The sequence below is a fragment of the Ursus maritimus genome, unplaced genomic scaffold, assembly GCF_017311325.1.
Source record: "Ursus maritimus isolate PB19 unplaced genomic scaffold, ASM1731132v1 scaffold_9, whole genome shotgun sequence".
Taxonomy (NCBI): Eukaryota; Metazoa; Chordata; class Mammalia; order Carnivora; family Ursidae; genus Ursus; species Ursus maritimus.
In genome coordinates, this window is record NW_024427107.1 from 54,999,793 (window position 1) to 55,023,525 (window position 23,733).

Consider the following 23,733-nt stretch of genomic DNA (forward strand, 5'->3'; position numbering starts at 1 on the left):
CTAATGCTTGAAATATCATACTTAACATTTCTCCTTGAAGAACTGACATAAGTAAAGAAACTTTATATTTTTGATATGTTATTTGTAACCAATCTGTCATGAATTAGGTGATTTTAACTTGATTTTAAATTTTTAGGGAAAAATGAAGACGATTCAATTAAATGCAATTTGCAGTCTCAAAAACTGGAGTATGTTTATTTATTGTTACTAAAATTGGAAAACATCTTAACTAAAAGACTTAGGTATTTATCCTTGACTAAATTAAATTGTTATTCTTTGTGGGGAAAAAAAGATATGCTACTCAGCAGATTTCCTTTACTCTGAATATACTCTTTATTTCAGTCTTTTTGATAATTCTATATTAAATGGATACTATCTTCCAGAAGCTATGTGGCATGGTATCTACAATCTATAATTACAAGCCCTTTCTATAAGCATTTTAAAATGGAGTGAAATTATAAGTCACATATATTCATAGTTAAAATAAAACTCAAATGAGATATTTCAGTCAGTCAACAAGTAATTACTTAGTTACTCTTGTACATTCAGTTCTGTGCTGCACTCCAGAAAGTCACTGAGATAAACAGACCCGGTTACAACTGCCCATGAAGTTCATGGTTTAGCAGTGTAAGTCATTGACACTGGGGGGAAAAAAAAGTTATACAGCACGGAGAGATCCTTTTTAGCTAAAAGGGATATGAGGAAGAAGTGTCTTGAGAAAGCTTAACCAAATAACTGATGATTAAAGATAGCAGGATACCATTCTAAAGGCTCAAATGGGGTACTACAGTATGAAAACAGTAAAGCATATTTGTTAATTGTTCGATTTTTCAGTTTCACAAAAAAATGAGACATTTTCAAAGTAAGCAAAAGGATTTCTTTCCTTCAAAGTGGAGAAATCAAGGAGAATTTATTCTCCATTTAAAACAACCAGAAAAAAAAAAAGGAAAGAAAGAAAGAAAGAAAGAAAGAAAGAAAGAAAGAAAGAAAGAGAGAAAGGTTTCATCAGGCAGCAAAGCACAGAAGCACAGTGATCCCTGAAAGACAGAAAAAAAATGAGATGAGTTCTACGACTGCCCCTATCTTACTGCCTTGAGAGAATTTCCAGGCTTTGGCACAGGGAGGAGAACCCCATGCGGAACCCAGTGAACTCCCTGAGTTGAAGAGATGGATCTGAGAGTCAGGAGACAACGGAATGGATAGAGTCTGAGAGAGGGGACTAGAGAGGACGTGCACAGAAAGAAAGAGAGATCTAGGGAGAGAGCTTCTTGAATATTCATCAAAATAGTGATCAGTCTGTGAGGATCTGCCCAAGGTCAGGTAATTACCCAAAAGATTACATGTAACAATATCTGTGGCTGACATAGGGCCAGGAATATTACTTTTTACTGACTCCAATCAACAACTGGTAAGTGTTTTGCTATTATACATGCGGCTAGTATGTTCTATTCAGTGCCTATTTCAATAATCTCCTAGCCATAGTCCGCCTTCACCTTTGAAGAGACACAATACACACAAGGCACCTCAACAGCCTGGTCATTGCTCACAATCTTTGCAGGCAAGATAGTAACTACGAGCGACTTTCTCCAGGTACATGGATATGACACAACAGGACTTTGATGGCATCTTCCTCTCGAGTGATTCATTTGAGCCAGTCATTCAGGAAATACAAATACTCACAAAAGAGCTAAATTATTAAAAGGAATGGGTCACTGGCCCACACACAGTATAAAGCTTGTCTTTTCAGTTAAATTTTTGGAACTATCAGGTCAGCCAAGGCTGTTCCACCACTGACACTGTTAAGAATAACTATTGACCTTCACAACACCATAGCATTAAAAAAAAAAAAAAAAGCCCAATACCTATTTGAGCCTTGGAAGCAACATGTTCCTCATCTACAAATTTTAAAAACCAGGTCAGTTATTGATGTGTGTGACTGACAAAATAAAATTGTTTTCTTTGTATATTTAATCTGGATTACAACTGATAATTCATCTCTGTTCTTAAAAAAAAAAACAGCATGATTTTCTGTGATTCCTCTTTCCTCTGTCAACTGCAGTACTTGGTAAGTCAATGGATTCTTTTTTTTTTTATTTTTTATTTTTAAAGATTTTATTTATTTATTTGACAGAGATAGAGACAGCCAGCGAGAGAGGGAACACAAGCAGGGGGAGTGGGAGAGGAAGAAGCAGGCTCCTAGCGGAGGAGCCTGATGTGGGGCTCAATCCCAGAATGCCGGGATCACGCCCTGAGCTGGAGGCAGACGCTTAACCGCTGAGCCACCCAGGCGCCCCAAGTCAATGGATTCTTAAGGTCTCTAGTGTGCCTTCTAATTGTAACACAACTACCCCATCTTTTAATCAGAAAGACATTATCAATATTCACAACTTTGCATGGTTTGATTAACTTCTAAAACACACACATATACATTTACATACTCAAATATTTTTTACATAACTAGTGGTCATTTAAAATAAAGAAACCTACTTGTACAGTTAGGCAAAGTTCCAGACCATGTTCCATTGGCTGTGCACTGTCTAACAGAAGGTCCAGAAAGGATATATCCCTCCATACAGGAATAGATAACTGAACTGGAAAACGTGGTACCATCAATCCGAAAGACTTTTCCATTGGCTGTCGTTCCTGGGTTGCCACACTGTACAGCTATAAAACAAAATGGGTCAGAGTATATATAAAAATGGTTTAAGAATTCCTCTCTCAAAAAATTAAGTGACTAAATGATTGTTTCAAATTATCCGAAGGAGCTATAAAATCTTCTACAATAAACACGGAATTATCTTTTATAAATGGTTGAAATTCAAGATGAATTTATATTGATTCTATTAATTAATTACCAGGGTGCAAATCATATAACAGCTTTATTTTTTTTAAAGACTTTTGTTAGTAGCTTTAGTAAAAACTTTATAAAGTAATTACTTGAGTACTGCCTTTGGGTACTATAAAATCTACCAAAGCAGGATTGTAAGAGTGTCTGTCCAAAAAGCAACTCATGTAAAACTGGAGTAGATGTAACAAGATGCAACAGAGATTTAATATAATTATACTTCTAGGAGGATAGATATAAACAATTTAAGTATCATAAACATCTATGTATATTTTCATTTATGTAAGTATAAGACTTATTTGCATTAAAACTTTACTATCTCTATTTCTGGGCCAAAGTGTACAAAAAATAAACTGAATAAAAACAAAGTAACTAAATTCTAGGAATGTTTTGCACTAAGTTTGCAATATATCCTAAACAAGAGTCACAAACACTTATGTATATGATTCTTATATGACTAATTATTCTGTATTATGTTTAACTATTTTCCATTAATGCCATAAGTGAATTTTTTAAATATCTTAAAAGCAAGCCTATGTCAAATGTAATACTAAATTTTGCTGTAATATAAGAAGGTATTTTAGTACTTTATAGAATTTATGGTTTTATGAAGAAGAAATGTAATTACAGTTTCAGAAGTACTATTTTTATTACTCTCTGCATCTTAAATATTCAATTTTGCCATTCCTTTGTATGTTTGTGTGTATGTGTATGTAGGAAATGTGTACATTTCCTACATACACAACAAAGTCAAACTCCAGGTAACTTTTTCAGGAGAACATATGATATAGTAAACATTTTTTTTTAAAGATTTATTTATTTATTTATTAGACAGAGAGAGACAGCCAGCGAGAGAGGGAACACAAGCAGGGGAAGTGGGAGAGGAAGAAGTAGGCTCCTAGTCGAGAAGCCTGATGTGGGGCTCGATCCCGGAACGCCGGGATCACGCCCTGAGCCCAAGGCAGACGCTTAACGACTGAGCCACCCAGGCGCCCCATAGTAAACATTTTTATCTGTTGTCAAGAGTAATGACTTTCTTCTATATTCCTTAGTACCTGCCTAAAATAACAATCTGGTCATATTTATTTGTTATGTACCATGACCCCTGACACAACACAAGAAGGATTTGAAAAGCATTAGTAATATAGTCATAATATACTCTAGCTTATATATACAACTGTGTACATTGATCCAATTTTTTAAAAGCTTTAAATTCCAATTAGTTAACATACAGTGTAATATTAGTTTCAGGTGTACAATTTAGTGATTCAACACGTCCATACAACACCTCTCCTTAATCCCCATCACCTGTTCAACCTATCCCCCCACCAAGCTCCCCTCTGGTAGCCATCAGTTTGTTCTCCATAGTTAAGAGTCTGTTTCTTGGTTTTCCCCCTTTTTTCCCCCCTGTGATCATTTGTTTCTTAAATTCTAAATATGAGTAATAACACATAAGATAAATTTCTGGAAGTGGAATGTCTGAACAATTTTTAATTTTGAAAAATATTTTTAATTTTTTGAAGTATATATAGATTTACCCAAGATATAATATGTACTTGTATCGATAGTGTAAAAAAGTTTGCTTGTTTCACACATCTTCTGCAACATCATGCACCATCATTTTAAAAATCCTTGTCAGTTTGTCAAAATGCTATACTCTTAAAATTTGCATTTTTATATTTATTAAATTATTTTAACACATTTGTTTGATATTTTTATTTTCATATTCATTTATTCATCACATCCATATAGTCTATGAAAGCTTTTATATTTTACTATAAGTTACTAAAGTAATATAATATTTCAAAACATTTGGAACAAAGAGAATAAAAATACTACAAATTCCTCCACTCTGTTCTATTATCATTTCTGTGTGCTGTCTTTTATACTTTGTCCCCAATGAATACCATTTCCCATGATTTTACAAGAGTGCATAATTCCGAATCTTAATTTTTAACTAACTTTTACATGATTTATATTTTCTCATGGCCTTTATTCTAATATTATTGATGATACATATATCATGTAAATATACAACTGCTTATGTAAGATTTTTCCTATTGCTCTCAAATTCTTTCCAGTTGTTGGCTAGTCATAATCAATTAGAAATATAAAATTGCATCATTACAATTCTGTGTTTTCTTTAATATTTTATTTTCTTCAGGAAAAAATATCCTCAAAAGCTGATAAATCAAAGCTATATATAGTCTATACACGTGTATTTTTGTCAAATTACCCTAAAATATTATAACAATAAAAAGCCTCTAGAAATGTTTTAAAGTTCTAGTTTTGCTGCAAATACACCAAAATTTCATTTTAAAGCAGGTGAAAAATGATGCTTTGAAGTTCAATTATAATTTTCTGATTACCAGTTATGTAGAATTCTTTTCCATAGGTTGCAATTATTTTTTGACTCTTCTGCATTTTCTGTTCATTTCCTCTGTCCATTCATCTACTAGAATCTCTTTTTCTAAATCATTTGTATGAGTTCCATTCATGAGAAAAATGTTAATTCTGTTATATTTGCTATAACTCCTGGTTCTTTTTTATCCATCATGTATACACTATCAAAACAAAGTCAACACCACACATTTCATCTAAAAAATATTTTGCAGTTCAGCTGAACAAAGGGATGGTTTAGATATCAACCATGTCATGTACAATATAATTATAGAGATTTTTCCTTTGGAAAATAAGTTTGAGAAATAGTCTTACTTAATGTGTTTTGCTCAGCAACATTGTTTCTCAACTCGTTTCCCTATAATAGCAACTAAGCTGCCAGTCTCTCTTAATTAAGATTAAATGGTGAAATTAAAAAAAAAGATAACTAACTTTCCTAGAATATGGACACTAATTTTAAACAATATAAAAAGATTCTGAAATATAATCAATCAAGGAACTGTCAAGAAGGTTCTATTGCTAATTATTTCCTATTTATAAAACCAATACATTTGGTATAACATCAAGTAAATTTCTTAAATACCTTTGCAAGTTTAGTTTTTGCACTAAACTCATCTCAAAAAGAACAATTTAAATTTAAGGATAATTTTTCAGCAACACTTCATTTTCTAGCCAATCTGGTAAAGATTTAATTATGTTACCTCTGAGCCAGTCAGAATGATTAACAATTTTACTCAAACACTGAAAATTTTAAGGATTCTAGCTATTAGCAACTGTACTCTATTAATAAAAATCTCATATACATTTAGGCATCTTTCTATATTTTTCCTGAAAACTGAAACAGATCTTAAAGTAATGTTAAGAACAATCTATTTTTCCCCTGATAGTGTCTATTATGCAAAGCACTGTGATAAAGGGGGAAAAATAAACCCTTTTAACAAATATTTTTAACTTTTCTAATTGAGATGTTTGTTATGATGTGAACAACGTTTGTGCATAAATAGCTCATGAGAGATATTTTTTATAATTATTACCTATCATAGTTCTTTTATAGGACGATGCCTTTATTCCAAGGTTGCGGACAGGACAAACGGGCAGGAGTTATTTCACCTGTAGTAACCAACTGAATTTGGATACACATTAAATTCCAACACTTTCAATATATTTACTTTCTGCTTAGATTACCTTTGCATTCTGGTTGCCTTCCAGTCCAACTGCCGTTGGCTAAACATGTTCTTTCTTCTGAGCCATGAAGGATATAACCAATATCACAAGCAAAACGTACAGAACTTTTGGTTCTGAAATCACTTTCCTGTCTAGAACCATGCCCAGGAGTACCCGGATCCCCACATGTACCAGTAGCATCACCTGAAATTCAGTATAGTTAAAGTTAATTTATTTCATTAAACATTTCCTATGTTCACGATTTAGTCCAACATTCTTGTAGGCTTTTGTTTTTGTCCATGCTGTGTTTTAATATGACAAGTTAACTGGGCAAAATCATGATTCACATTTCCTTTCTGACTCCAGTCATAAAAAAAGGCCTAAATGAAGAAGAAAATAGTTGCAGAGTATGAGGTTATTTTCCGTATTGGTGATATTTGGGCCTGTTAAACAGGTTAAAGACATTTCAGTATTATTTCCGAAACCTGATTAGTAACCAAGTTAATAGAAAATTTATAACTGAATAGTACTAGGAACTGAAATGACAACAAACTTATAAAACTAAAATTAAAAACTAGACTTGGTAATTTGCATGTTTCCTTCTTTGAATTTTCTAATTGCTGAAAATCTTTTTTTGTTAAATTAGAACTGTAATGTGCTGGAAAATGTAAATGTTACAGTATAGTTTTTCCTGTAGTCTAAAACTTCACCCCCTGACTTTCTCTACCAGTGGCCAATGATCAAAGATAAATGAATTGTATCTTTTCCAATATGAAAATATAAAAATATATTGTAAACAAATATGAAAATTTCTGGCTTAAGTTCCTAATAAGAACTTTGCTCATGACTAGGTGTTCATCTTTTGATTTTAGTGTTAAGGATTTATTCAGTCCCTTTATCGTGTCTTAAATAATTTTAATCACAGTTGCCACAGTATTATCATATGTTAAAAGAGAGAGAGAAAGAAAATTGAAGACATATACATTGAAAATGCTGTCTATCTGTCCAGATGCCTTTTTTGACATGCCCGGTATATTTGGAATCCTTCTTTATACCTCCTCATTTTCATGTTATGTAATATTAATCACACAAAACTTTTAGATCACTATTTCACTTTTAAGTATCTATGTGCATTTTTTTTTGCAATTTAGTAGCAGTTTCCTAATACATTGGGATGTATGCTTATGAGTTTATGTTTTTACGTATAATCAGTAGTCTGAGTTAACTATGAGTCACTCCAAGATAAGAATTTTAATTCTCATTAAAATCAGTTGTATAGTCACATTAGAAGTAAGTTTTTTTCAAATCTAAATTTGAAAGTCCCAGGCAGTCACTTCACGGGGATTAACCACAAGGAGATTCTGAAATAAGTAACCATTTCAAAACTTTTACTCCTAAAAGGAAAACAATGTAAAACAACTTCTAGTAAGTCATCAACATGATCGCCACAGAGATAAAATAATATAAAAATAATGGGCAGTATATAAATAAAAAACAGGCAGAAAAATAAGCACCAACATCTAGTTGATGGGTAAAAAAATATATAAGTAGTATCAAATAGGGAGACAACACAGATCTAAAACTAGTTGATGTTTTTAAGAAAAGCAGTGGCTTGAATAGCTGAAAAAAAGACTTATCAAATACTCTGCAAACAAATTATTAACTTTAGCCTCAATATTCATTTATTATAAGATAATTCTATTGGGGTTATAGAAACTCAAGAGTAATAGGTGAATATCTTTCATAAAACTTGGCTTAGTTTATTTTAAAACATTTAGGGCTTTATTTTAAAAGTAGGGTATTAAGTAATTGATTGTGTAGAAAGTTTAATAGAACTGAACTCTAACCAAAAATCTTGAAATAACATTTTGTATCTGGTAAAATGGAGCAGTTCATTTTAATGAACAAAAGCACAATACAACAGTAGCATCCTAAAAGTAGTTAAATCAGCAATCACCTACAAGATGAGTATTAATTTGTGCTCTGAACTTACATTGCCTAAGAAGTATTCCAATAAATGTATAAACTATGTTACAGCTTCTCTCATGAGATTTTTTTAAAAAATGTATTATTTTATTTCTTCTTATTGTTTTGTGTATATATTCATAATAATAATAATAATAATAATAAATAATAGTGTAACTTCCAACACACATTGTCCGATTTTCCAAGAGGTACCTGAACAATGAGGTTGTGATCCACTCCAATGGCCGTTTAATTGGCAAGTTCTTGATGACTGGCCTAGAAGGGTACGCTTTCCTGTGCAGGAATAGTGAACAGTGGACCCAAAGGTGTACTTCTCACCAGACAGGACTGCATTAGGAGGAACGCCAGGGTGTCCACAGTCAATCACTACAATACATAATTATTGAATATAAAATTTTTTTATATCTCCTATCGAACAACCTGCACCACGTTTTATAAAATAAGTCAGAAGTAAGTTATCTGCTCAAATATACCTATCCTCCAGAAGTCAAAAATCCATGTGAAAGCTGGCTTTTATAAAATAAAATGGAAGTTGCAGTTACATAAGCAATCCTGTTAACCCACTCACCAGTGTTTAGCAGGAACACTGTAAGCAAGCATTAAATGAGTTAGTATAAGTCTGTTATGTGTGGGGGTGGTGAGTGTGTGTTTATATGCTTATGTCCATGAGTTTAAAGTATGTATGTGCCTGGACAAAGATATGCAAGTTAGAGAGAGAAGTAATGTGGATAATCTAACTAAGGATCTACAATGCTATCTAGGATTCAAAATGAGCCCATACAGAGATCAAAAGGAAGAATTTTGAAGGTAAGGAAAAGGGAATGAAAATGGATATGTGTCACACACTCTAATAATGCAGTCTAGAATAATTCCATTCCCAGCCAGAATCAATCATGCTGCACAACGAAAATACTCACTGGCTTGTTAACTAAAACACTACTAAGCATAGCAGAATCAGATATCAGTGCATCGTTGAATTTTCTTTATAACCTAGAGGTAGCTTGGGAACTAACTGTGTACTGCTTTTTAGTTATAACTTGGAAAAATATTGAGTGCAATATGACTCCAGAGTTTTAAATAGCACATAAGGGGATATAAGCTTAATAAAACCCTTGAGTACTTTGCACACTACCAGAGAGCTATAGGAAATAAAGAAAGGCAAAAAGTATGAGAGCTAAGAAAATCTAAAGAAGTTCATGTTTACATGTCTTATGAAAGATTTTTAACTTTAATGCTATAGCCACAAAAAGTCAAGCAAGTCAAGTCATCAACTATTAGAACAGACTTTCTACAAAAAGAAGTGAAAAACATTTTAAGCTAAAGATCAACAATTGAATTATTTGCTATAGAAGCTGAAATTTAATGAACACTGCATGAAGTTTTGTTTCTTCATTAGTGCATGATGTCATAATATTTTCGAAAAATTCCACTCTGTAAACATAAAGTACCTTTAACTAAAACATTATCATAAAATAATCTTATAATTTAGAAACTTAGTACAACCAAAAATTACTTGCACAATTTTTTGACATACTACTCCTTCAATCTATAAAGTTCTTCTCTTTCTATCATGATTTATCAACTTTTTGAGACATAGCTATACTTGAGACTTGATAACTAACTGAATATTTCAAATTCATGTTCATTTCCCTAGGTTCTCACATAATTATTTCCTTACTACACATGCTAATTTTATGCATATCTGCTATAATTTATCTTATTTATATTCTACAACTCCAACACAACATATGACAAAATGCACTCAAATAAATATTCGCTGACTTCAAAGATGATGTGTGTCAACATTTACTGCATTTATATGTATATGTGTCTGTAATATGATAAATGTTTAAATCAGTAAGTTTTAAGTCACACATTTGTCTAAATCCTTAAGTATTCTAAAGCCCTGGTAGATGTTTACATTAGACTAATATTACCTTAAATGAGATTTAAAATAGTAATACAAAAGAAAATCAAAAGGTAATTGCCTCTTATGGAATGGTAACATCATAGAATATAACAGACGTTGCTTTTCATCGTCTATTTGCTTTATCAAAGCTCAAAATCAAAGAATCATATTAATATCAATAAAAATGGCATTCAGGCATTGAATTGGCAGAATATAGGGGACTATAGTTTCAAAAAATGAAACAATAAAATAAAAAATTAAAGTAATAATTACAAACAAGATCCTTTTGATATATAGCTCTAGATAGTTTATAAGACAATAAACATCCATGTTGCTTCTAGGGCATTTTCTCAAGAAGAATTCACATTATCTACTTACTGATACATTCTGGTAAAGGTTTGTCCCACTGTCCATTTGGTTGACATATTAAAACCGAAGATCCAAATAAGAAATATCCAGGATTGCAGTCATAGAATACCACAGTGCCATAGGTGAAATTTCCATGTTCTATTTTACTTTCTCTTTTGGAATTGGCTGGAATTCCAGGATCAGAGCAGTTCACCACTAAATAAATGACAGTTTTGGAAATTATGTTTGGAATAACATATATAGACCTACATAGATTTCCATTAGAAATGGAGTTTCAAAGGTAAATTTAATCAAACAAAGATTCCAGGAATAAAATTAATGCATAGGCTATATAGATAATGAAGTGAAATCCATGTGGTTGAAAACATAGAAAAAGGAAAAACTTTTTGCAAAACTTTTTGTAACTCTAGAAGTATTCTGCTGAGTACAGACATAAAAAATGATACCTTAAGCTATAAGCCATAAAAAAGGTAGAAAAATTATAATTTGGTTGTATTTATCAGACAATATGAAATATGTCATACCTCTTTGCAAATGGAAAAACAGCAAAAATCTCTTTAATCTGTTTCTATAGAAAAAACAATAAAGAACCCCCAGTGTTGGCATCACGGTAAATGAGGACTCAGTCTCTCCAAGAATATGAAAAAATAAATGCCAAAGGTAAGTTCCGTTAATTATAAAGCAAAGCACAAGTAAAATGATCTTAATGCTTTTTATATGCAGCAATAAAATAGGTACAAGATAATAAAGCTAAGCAGTTAAAATAAAACTTGGTAACTTCTTACTAGACATATCGCCAGGGGCGAGGAAAACAAAAGCAAAAATGATCTATTGGGACTTCATCAAGATAAAAAGCTTCTGAACAATCAACAAAACTAAAAGGCAGTCTATTGAATGGGAGAAGATATTTGCAAATGACATCTGATAAAGGGTTAGTATTCAAAATCTATAAAGAACTTATCAAACTCAACATCCAAAAAACAAATGATCCAGTTAAGAAGTAAGCAGAAGACATGAATGGACACTTTTCCAAAGAAGACATACAGATGGCTAATAGACACATGACAAGATATACACATCACTCATCATCAGGGAAATCAAAATCAAAATCATGATGAGATAGAGATACCACCTCACACCTATCAGAATGGTTAAAATTAACAGAAGAAATAACAGGTATAGCTAGGATACAGAGAAAGGGGAACCCTCTTGTACTATTGGTGGGAATGCAAACAGTGCAGCCACTCTGGAAAACAATATGGAGGTTCCTCAAAAAGTTAAAAATAGAACTACCCTATGATCCAGCAATTGCACTATTAGGTATTTATTCAAAGGATACAGAAATATAGATTTGAAGGGGTACATGCACTCCGATGTTTATAGCAGCATTAAAAACAATAACCAAACTATGGAGAGAGCCCAAATGTCCAATGACTGATGAATGGATAAAGAAGATGAGGTATATATATACACACGTGTATATGTATGTGTGTGTGTGTGTGTGTGTATATATATATATATATATATATATAATGGAATATTACTCAGCCATCAAAAATGAAATTTTGTCAATTGCAATGACGCGGATGGAGTTAGAGTGTATTATGCTATGTGAAATAAGTCAGTCAAAGAAAGACAAATACCATATGATCTCACTCTTATGTGGAATTTAAGAAAGAAACAGATAAACATATTGGTAGGGGGAAAAAGGGACAGAGCAAAACAAACCATAAGAGACTCTTAACAACACAGAACAAACTGAGAGTTGATGGAGAGTGGTGGGTGGGGGATGGGCTAGATGGGTGATGGGTATGAAAGACAGTACTTGTGATGAGTACTGGGTGTTGTATGTTAAGTGATGAATCACTGAATTCTACTCCAGAGACCAATATTGCACTGTATGGTAACTAAATTTTTTTAAAGCCTCCCACCCAAAAAATAAAACCTGCTAATTTTAACTTTTAAGAACAAAAGATAAAAATTAAGGAAAAAGGAAAGCATAGCTAATGAGAGGACATCAATATTAAATCCTTTTGTTTTATTAGCTGAAAACATTTTACTATTCTGCCCAAGTTATTTCAAATGTTGTAATCTATGTTTACACAGATACATTATGACCATGCCCTAAGCTGGAATATAATTAGATGTTTACCTTTGCACACTGGTGGAGGATGGCTCCACTGTCTGTTGGCCTGGCACTGTGCCTTTGTTGGCCCTTGCATAACATACCCAATATTGCAAGAGAATGTCACCACATCATTAAAGTTGAATCCATTACCGCTTGTTCTTCCATAAATTGGACTACCAGGGTGACCACAGCTAACAGCTAATAGCAATGGGTGGGGAGAGGAGAAGCACAAAGCAGAATATTTAGTTATCAGTTATCACATGACAGTTATATTTAATCATTTCAAACAACATGGAAAGAACACTTTTATGTAAAAATATATTTAAAGTACTTTTACTATTGAAGAGAGCAATTTAGAGTGCCAAAATAGACAATAGAACAGAAATATTAGTAAAGACAGAAATATTTATAATTGTGCCCATTTCATTCAAGTGGTATAGGGATGTTTAAAGTTTCATGGTACATTTTCGTTCTCACTCTCTCTGTTTTGTTTTGGAGTTTTTTTTTTTTTTTTTTTTGGACAAACACTGAAATTCAAAGAAATCTGGGAATGAAGTTCATGTCACTAGTTAGAAGCAGAAAAATTGAAACTGAACCTATTTCCCTTTTCTAGTTAAGTAAGAATCGATGGTCCATAAAGGCAGGTTTTTTTTTGTATTTAATTTTGAAGTAGTTTAGTATTATTTATACTATTAATTTTTATGAATAACATATTGTCAAGCAAAATGCGCTTGAAGAATTAATGTGGCTATATGATGTAAACAGTAAAAATAATACATGATGTAGTAGCATTCTCCTTACTATTTTGAGATACCAATAACAACGCTTGGTAAACCTGTCAACCTTACTGGTTTATTTTCTTCACAACTGATACTTGATAATTAAAACAATTTTGTTTAGAAATAATGTATCAATTAGATAAATTACTTAAATGTTTTTAGGGTTATAGTTCTATTCTAGATTTTATGTAGTGCTAGGCTTTTCCCAAACACTCTGTATTTCTGTGAACTGTTTTATTGCATCATCTCGCTCTATTAATCAGAGCAACTCCACTAATAGTGCTTCATAATTGGGCACAGTGAAAAACCATAGTCACTTTTAGTACTTTTGAAATGACCCAAGAGCAATTATTTTTCAGCTGTATTGTTAATGTCAACCTACTCATTTGGAAATTTAACTGCATCTTATTCTTGTTAAAATTATCAATAAAGAAACCAGTTTTACCTCAAGGGCCAATTTTCTTTTATAGTCTCAATTATTCAACAAGAAAAACAGTGGTATTAGTTGGCTATGCCTGAATATAAAAAAAAGGGAAAAAAATCTAGGACAGACACAAGCATAACATGCTTTCTTTAAATCATCAGTCTGTGTGTACGTGTACGTGCACACGCATGCATGTGCACACACACATACACACACACCACTTAGAAAAGTAATATTAATTATTAATTCTATGGTCTATTATTCTATTAAATTTCAACACCTGGAAGTATTTTCCATGAAACTAGAACTTCAATAAATATGTGTTGTTTGAATAAAAATTTGACAATGAAATCTATAAATATGGATGTAATTAGTCACAGAACGATTGAAGTATTTCCTGTGAATCCATGCTAAAAGTCCCATGCATTATTTATCTGAAGCCTTCAAAATCTCTATAGTATGATCATATGAAGTTATAATAAAAGCATATTTGCAGTATTTATTCTCATTTTCTGATACCAATTTTAATATAAATGTCAGTAATTGTGGATGGAAATGATCAGGAGAAAGAAAAAAATAAGGATCACACTGATAATTGCATTTCTGGTCCAAAATAGGTTAGACTGGGATGTGAAACACTGTGTGTTGGTAGAGATTCAGTGCATTAAGCAAAGTAAAAGAATTATCAATGTTCAACTCTATTCTTACTTTTGTGATATTATACTCATAATAAATGCACAATGGACAAATCTATGCCATACACATAGAAGCCAAAAAGTACAGCAGCTGTATTTAAAAAATAACAAAAAAGTTTTACTTTACAATCCACTTCCTTCTTCATGTGAGAGTTCATAGGTAAATTAACTTAAAAGTTCAGATAGATATTTGTTGAACCAGTGAGAAATATTATTGAAACAATTCCCAAATTACAGTGTTACACAATTTTGTATGAATTTAAAATAGTGAAAAGAGTGCTGTAAAACAAAATTTTAAATGAGTTTTAAATATTTCATGTAAATTTTTATGAGAAATTATATCAGATGTGTATATAGAATCTTGATGCATTTAAGAATAAGATGGATTTTGAAGCTGAAAGGAAAGATAATTATAAGTACTTTTAACCATTCACTTTATGTATAAGGGAATTAAGGCCTAGAGAGATTAAATGACCTGCATTAGCTCATATAATTAGTAATGGAACTGAAATGAGAACAATAGTTCTTCATATCATGCGTGACAAGTTTTTTCCCCACTAATTACACTCCATCAGGATCTGATTTTGATACGACAGCTATAGCATCATAATTATTAGAAAAAAATTATCCAAAGTATTTTCACTATAAAAAGTTTCATAATATCACATAATGACAATATTGATGTTGCTGCCTTGTGGTCTCAAGAAATTAAATTCTTGTAAGTTAAAATTTGTCAAAAATATACCTTCCATATGAAAATATGCATTTGTAAATATTATATATTCATATTAAAATACTAGAATAGCTGAACTTAATTTCTTGTCTTTATGATAAAACATAAATAATAATAGACATTCTAATATTTTCTTCCACTTTCTTGTTTTTATGGATGGTTTTATGTGTGCGTTTGTTTGTGTGTGTGTGAATCTTACCTAAGAAAAAAATATTGGTAATTATATGAGACCAGAGGCTTCTAGTTACTTCTGTCATGCTTACTTACGCACACAGGATGGGAGCTGACCAGACCAGTTGTGATCCTGTTGACATATTCTCACTGAAGAACCAATCAATCTAAAACCAGGATTACATTGATAAACAACTGTGTCTCTGTATCCATAATTTTCTCCAATGACTTGACCATTCACAATGAGCTCTGGAATGCCACAGTGACCCGCTGAAATGGGTCAGAAAGTAATATTTTTAATATTGTGATTTAAGTTTTATTTTTGTATTTATATACATATATAACATTACTAAACTTTTAAAGTTTATTTACAAGCATGCTACAAATAATGAAAACATGATAATATGACATAAAGAGAACTACAAGATACTCAGCAAAATGCCAAATATTTGGGAATTAAAAGAAAATGTTACTCCTAGTAAAACTTGGGTCTAAAAGTAGTTAGAAAACATTTCAATCTGTGTAGAAATAAAAATATAATATATCAAAATTTAAGGATGCAGATAAATCTGTTTAGTGAAAAGATTTATAGGGTTAAACACTTTTATTGAAAATGAAAAAATATATACAATCAATAGGTTAAGATTCCACCTTAAGAAGAGAAAAAAGAAGAGCAAAATAAAGAAGAGAAAATAAAGCCAAAGTAGATGAAAGGATATATTGCAGCTAGTTACAGAAATCAAGGAAATAGAAAATGGAAAACAACAGAGGACATTACCTAAGCTAAAAATGTCTTTTTTAAAAATAGCAAAAAAAATCGCTAACCTCCTAGTTAATTCATTTAGCACAACGAAAAAGAGAGAACAAAATTACCAGTAACAGAAATGAATGAAGTGTTACCACTATAAGCTTACAGAAATTAAATATGAAGGACAGTTTTGTGCCAATACATTTAACAGTTTGAAGAAAAGGGCAAATACTTTGAAAACTATATACCAAAACTAACACAAGATAAAACAGAAAATATGAATAGTCCTTCATTTTTTAAAATACTTGAATTCCTTTTTTTTTTTTTAATATTTTATTCATTCATTTTAGAAATAGGAAGAGTCTGTGTATGTGCTCATGGAGCAGGGGAGGGGCAGAGGGGGCAGGAGAGGGACAAGCAGACTCCGTGCTGAGGTGGAGCCCAACCTATTTCATGTCCTGGAGATCATGACCTAAACTAAAACCAAGAGTTCCACACTCAACCTACTGAGCCACCCAGATGTCCCCATTTTTTTTTTTAAATAGGCCCCACACCCAGCGTGGGTCCCAATGTGGGGTTTGAACTCATGATCCTGAGATCAAGACCTGAGCTGAGATCAAGAGTCAGATGTTTAACCAACTGAACCACCCAGGTGCCCCCCAAAATACTTGAATTCCTACACAAAATCCTTCCCACAAAAACCACTCAGGCTCAAACGTTTTTAGTGTTTTAACCAAACATTTAAGTTAAAAAAAAATTATACACACTCTTAGAAAATAGAAAAGAAAGGATTGCTTCTTAATTTGTTTTATGAGGTAATCACAGCCCCAATAGTAAAACTGGAAGACACATGAAAAGCCAATATCCTTCATGAAAATAGATGCAGAACTCCTTACAATTTTAGAAAACCAAACTAGAAATGTACATAAAATCAACCACTGTAATTTGACAGATTAAAAGAGATAGTGACATATTCACAGAGTGAAGGGGAAAAATATGATTATTTCAATAGATGAATAAAAAGCGTTTGGCAAAATTCAGTACCAATTCATGATGAAAACTAACAACACATTTAGAATATAAGGGAGTTTTTCAACCTCATAAAGACATCTGTGATATTCTAATTTACAGTAGGAAGTATGTATTTGGTCTTGGTCCCTGTTTGGGAGCTCCTAAAACTCTTGAAATTTACTAAATGATAAGAGAAAAAAAATGTATCTTGTTATGTTAATGAGGTGGCTTTGAGATCTCACCTAAGATCTCACTGGCTGGGTCCCAGTGGAGCCAACCACATGATTACAGGGTTGGCACTTCCAGTCCCACCCCTTTGACCTCTGGGGAAGAGAGAAGGACTAGAAGTTGAATTAATTGCCAGTGGCCAATGATTTAATCAATCATGCCCAGGCAATGAAGCCTCCATACAAAAACCAAAAGCACAGGGTTCAGAGAGCCTCTGGGTTTGGTGAACACAAAGAAAATTCAGGAGAGTGGGGCCCTCAGAAAGCACAGAAGCTCTGTACCGTTCTCACATACTTTCCCCTATGCATCCCTTCCATCTGGCTGTTCCCGAGACAACCTTTTGTAATAAACCTGTATCTGGTAAGTAAAATGTTTCTCTGAGTTCTGTGAGCCACTTTAGCAAATTAATCAAATCCAAGGAGAGGGTCATAGGAATCTGTGATTTAGAGCCAGTCAGAAGCACAGGTAATAGCCTGAGCTTATGCGTGGCATCTGAAGGGGGAATGGAAAGTGACTGCTTATAAGACTGAACCTTTAGGGGTGCCTGAGCACGAGCTTTTGACTCAGGTCATGTTCCCAGGCTCCCCACTGAGTGGGGAGTTTGCTTCTCCCTCTCCCTCTGCCCCTCTTCCAGCTTGTGTTCTCACTTTCTCTCTCTCTCTCAAATAAACACAATCTTTTTTTTTTAATATCATTTATTTATTTACTTGAGAGAGAGCCAGAGATGGCACAAAGAGAGAGGAGGAAGGAGAGCAGACTCCCCGCTAAGCAGAGAGCCCAGTCCGACATGGGGCTTGATCCCGGGATCCTGAGACCAGGACCGGAGCCGCAGCCTCTGGTTAGATGCCTAACCCTCAAATAAATAAAATCTTAAAAAGAAAAAAAAAAAAAAAAGATGGAAACTTTAACCTAAGGAGTCTGACACTATCTCCAGGTAGATAGTGACAGAATTGAATGGAATAGTAGGACACTGGTTGGTGTCCAGAGCATTGCTTATTGTTGAGAATTGAGTTTCAAAATGCCAAAAGACATCTAAGGAAAACCTCCAGCTAACATATTTACCAATGAAATACTGAATTCTTTCTTCCTCATGTAGGGAATAAGACAGGAATGACCACTCTCACCAGTTCTATTTAACATTGTTTGGTTGGCCTTATGCAGTGTAAACATTAATACAGAGGAAGAAAGAAAGCATAAATCTGGAAAACAGAAAAGTAAAACTATTCTAAGCTCAGATTATATATATGTGGAAAATTCTATTTTAAGAAAATCCTAAAACTAATAATTTAGCAAGGTTTCAGGACACTAGATAAATATTTCAAATAATTATATTTTTATATATTAGCAGCAACCAACATGAAAATGTAAATTAAATGGAAAATGTAATTAAAAATGAACAATTTCACTTATAATATTAGAAACACAATAAACATTCTCAGGAATAATATTAGCAACAGACATAAATGATCTCTATGCTAAAAATTCAAAATACTGCTATTGCAAAAAAACTGAAGACCTAAATAAATGGATAAATATACTAAATATATTATGCTTATTAATTGGAAGACTCAACATTGTCAGATGCCAATTCTCCTCAAATGATATATGGATTCAATGTGATCCTGATCATAATCCTACCAAATATTTTTAAAAATAAAAATTGATAAGCTAAGTCTAAATCTTAGATGAAATCTTAGATGAAAAGATATACAGTATTCAAAGTTATCTTGAAAAATAAGAACAAATTTGAAGGATATACATACAAAATTTCAAGACTTATTATAAAACCTATTCAACAAATAGTGCTAGATACCCTTCTAGTAAAAAACTAAACCTCAATTTCAGTTCATTCATTATACATACAAGAACACATTAAAGATAAATCGTACCTATAAAAGTAACACCTAAAACTATAAAACTTCTAGAAGAAAATAGGAAAGAAAATCATTATGACTTGTAGATGAGTAAAAGTTTTGTAAACAAGACACAGAAAGCAACAACCAGAAAACATAGACTTTAAAAATTTTTTAAATATCTGCCTATTAAAAGAAGAAATAAATAAGCAAGTCACAGGCTGCAAGAAAATATCTATAAAATGCATAATAATGAAGGCCTTACCACCAGAACATACAAAGACTCCTATAGTTCATTATAAAAGCCAATTCAATATAAAAGATACTTCACCAATTCACAAAGGAAAATTTACAAATGGCCAAAAAGCTCAAGAAATTGTGCTATGAGTAATCATCAAGACAATGCAGATTAAAATGTTATAAAATACCTTTATGCACCCAATGGAATGGATAAAATTAAAAGACTGGCTATACCACATGCTGGAGAAAATGTGAGACAAGAACGCTCCAGGATTTTACTTCTAAATCTCTAAGAGAAATGAATACATATGCTCACAAAAAGATTTTTACATGAATATTCATTGCAGCTTTTTTCATAATAGCCCAGAAACTGGACAAGGGTCAGGTGTCTATCAATAGGGGATTGACCAACATGTGGCATATTCATATAATGGAATTCAACTCAGCAATTAAAAAAACAGTGATACACACAACAACATGGAAAGAGAATGAAAGAAGTCTTACACGGTATATAATTTAGAATTCCATTAGCATGGATTTCTAGAAAGGGAAAACTAACATATGGTAAAAAACAAACCAAAACAATTATTGTCTCAGGGTTGAAGGGAGCTGCATATTGTCTGTACAGGGCCGTGAGGAACCTTTCCAAAGTAACAGGAATATTCTATAACTACAAAGTGGTTTAATTTAGAGAGTTATACACATTTGACTAAATGCATCTCATTGTGTTTATGATATATACATTCCACTGTATACACATTTTGTCATGGTAAAAAAAAATCAAGAAGAGTAAGCAAATATTAAACTCTTGGTAATGATATGCATGCTGAAATATTTAGCAAAAAAGTGCACTGAATTCTGCATGTTACTTTTAAATACATCTAAAAAAACAAATTGACGGATTGACAGAGGCCTGAAGGATAGATATGTGATAAGCAAATATGACAAAATGTCAATTGTAGAATCTAGGTGGTGGGTATAGAGATACCCCTATGTCAAGTGTCACTGTCAAGTGTTTCAATCGAAAAACTGAAAAATTCATAATAAGATGCTGGGGAGTCGACTAGGAATAAATGCACTGTATTTAGAGAAATGATTATAAGCACATCCTAGTGGCCATTATTAGCCAAGAGTGTATGTGGCTATAAGGACAAGTTATTTTTTTCACACATGAGAATGACTGGACTACATCAATCCTTAAAGTCAAGTACAAGCATAAGATTCCAGGATTCGCTTGTCTGGCAATTGCATTTTCCTTCTACCCACATCCTTCGGAGCTTGTATTAGATGTCAACACTACATCCTCTGCAATGGATGGTGATGTTGTCTTCACAGACTGAGAGGCAATGTTTTCTTATAAATCTTTCTTCTATATTCTATCTCTTGAGAAAACAGAATTGGGATTCTAAACAGGTGAATAAAACCACCCTCTTTATACAATATTTAATAAATAACACACAATATATAATACCAGTTCACCACGGCATAGAGCCACAAAATATAGTATTTCAAATTTAGATCACACATACATTTTCAAGTTTATATGTAAACTAAGTAATCTGTAGCTGAAATCTGCATAACCAAAATTGGTTTGGAACTATTAAACATATTTTGATCATTTAATCCTATGTAAATACATAAAGACTTAATTTTGTACCATTTTTTAAATATAATAGTTAGCATATTCAAATATACATGCTCTTATAAAGAAACCACTGTTGCTAGGCTTCCAAGTGTACTTATTAACAAATATGCTTGAGGGGAAAAAAGGATTTTAATCAAAACCTGTGGTTATACCTTCTTAAGTTTCAAATAATGATTGCATTAACATGAATATGTTCAAGCTTATAAGAAAAACAATATGTATCTAAATTGTTAAAGTATAGAGTTTTCTGCCTTGCCTCATATTCTTAAATAGAGTAAATATTTATAGACAAAGCACTGTCCACGTCTAGCAATACCCTGTTCGTAATCATCAGTGATTTTTAAATTAGTAAACAAAAAGATTATCTCTTGTTCCCAACAGACAAGTGAATAATTATTAGAACAATTTTTATTATGCCTAATTCAGTACTTGCTGTCATATCTTGAAATCATTTTGGAGAAAAATAAAGCATAAATCATACCATTCTCTACTAAAAAATTTATTGAAGTTTTTGAAAAAAGATAAAGCATAAATCATAATATTCTGTTAATAATAAAGAAGGAGGGACAAAAAAGAACTAGTTAGTTCAGTTTCTTTAACTGAACAGTTTTTTATAATGAATTAAAAAAAACCCTAAGGGGAAAAAAATCCTATTTGACTAAAATCAGGTTTGAAAAAAGATATTTTAAGAGTTTAACAGAAAGTAATATTACACGTGTTAAAAGCTTATGAAATTAAAAGGGAGAAAGAGTTTAAATGCGGAAATCGTTTTTCTCCTTCAATCATTACCTTAAGCAAATAGGTGAAAGGAGAATTGACTATGGTTTAGAACGAATTAACTGCTACAGTGATTAATCCAGCTGAGTATGCAGACATACAATTTTCAGCAATTAGTTTTCACCTTTTTATTTTCACATGCCTGGAAGAAAATGTGTCTCTCCTTAATGACATAAGATTCTCATTTGAAATACTAGTTAATTAACTTTAAGAGTTATCTGTTTAATAGCTTTTCTACCATGAGGCATTTTTAAAGTTAAACATTTTCTGGTTAGCATCCTTACTGGGTGAATATAAATGACCATCTCTTGTTATAGAAAAAGGGCTGCCTCCTTTTCAGAGGCATGGGTGGGGATGAGGTTGGTTAAAATGATTCAAAAATCTGTACCTAGGCATTTGGTTTCAGATCCACTCCAAAGACCTGAAGAAAGGCATTCCCGTACCGCAGAGCCCACAAGCATGAATCCGGAGTCACAGGTAAAGATGGCCGTGGAGCCATATGAAGTTTGAGTTCCAATCTTATTTCCATTTGGAGGTGTAGGTAGTTCTCCGCAGGAAATAACTTGAAAACAATAAAAAATAATAAAAATGCTTAAAAACATCGTCAATGTGCACTTGACACAAAACCATGCTTTTAACATTCTAAATTCTCTCTGATCTGACATATTCACAACTGAAATCGACATTTGTAAGACATGTTTGAGTAAGTGTGAAAATGCAGAGAAAATAGATGACATAATTTACAATCTATCCTCTTTGAGTTCTCTTAAAACCTTCTGAGTGACAGCAACATGTAATGAAGCTATTTTTGGATCTTTGGGTGAGCCAACCTGGTCACTCAGCAGGCTGTCATAAAAGAAAAAAAAAATCACAAAGTGAAAAATGGTAATTCACTGGTCCCAAATATTTCTGTGACTTACAAAGTGACACTGGGAATTCATTTTGACTTACCGGAGCCAAAGTTTCCTCTTAAATCTGAAACAATGCTAAAATAGTACAGGAATACCTCACTGTATTGTACTTGGCAGATGTTGTGCCTTTACAAATGGAAGGTTTGTGACAACCCTGCGTTGAGTAAGCCTATCAGTGAAATTTTCCAACAATATTTGCTCACTTTGTGTCTTTGTGTCACATTTTGGTACTTCTCACAATATTTCAGACTTTTTCATTATTATTATATTTGTTATGGTGATCTGTGATCATCGATTACCACTCGCTAAAAGCTCAGATGATGGTTAGCATTTTTAGCGATAAAGTATTTTTTAATTAGGGTATGTACATTGTTTTTTTAAACAAAATGATATTACAGACTATAGTATAGTGTAAATATAACTTTTATATAAGCACTGGGAAGCCAAAAATTTTATTTGACTTCCTTTATTGCAGTATTAGCTTTATTATAGTGGTCTGGAACTGAACCCACAATATCTCTGAGGTATGCCTGTAATTACAAGTAATTTTCATTGAGATCTCCAAAGTTTATAAAGAAATTTACATGTAAAACATAATTTGATTTTCACAAAAACCATTAGATAAAATGATACTTCACACTTTGCAGGTTTTAAAAAACTGAAAAAGAGATTGACTCACTAGGCCATTTAGAATCCAGCTCTTATAATTCCTTCATA

The 23,733-nt window shown here is 32.3% G+C and overlaps 1 protein-coding gene across 3 annotated transcripts in view; it reads right to left on the bottom strand.

Moving 5' to 3' along the window:
- The window catches only part of CSMD3 (CUB and Sushi multiple domains 3), a 1,145,609-nt gene that overhangs the window by 43,771 nt on the left and 1,078,105 nt on the right, over positions 1-23,733 (bottom strand). For all 3 annotated transcript variants that reach the window (XM_040625739.1, XM_040625738.1, XM_008689272.2), the window contains 7 exons: positions 22,494-22,667; positions 15,700-15,873; positions 12,826-12,999; positions 10,683-10,868; positions 8,588-8,761; positions 6,431-6,613; positions 2,488-2,664 (listed from right to left, as the gene is read on the bottom strand). In XM_040625739.1, the coding sequence (XP_040481673.1) occupies positions 2,488-2,664; positions 6,431-6,613; positions 8,588-8,761; positions 10,683-10,868; positions 12,826-12,999; positions 15,700-15,873; positions 22,494-22,667 (1,242 nt within the window). The remainder of the gene's footprint in view (positions 1-2,487; positions 2,665-6,430; positions 6,614-8,587; positions 8,762-10,682; positions 10,869-12,825; positions 13,000-15,699; positions 15,874-22,493; positions 22,668-23,733) is intronic.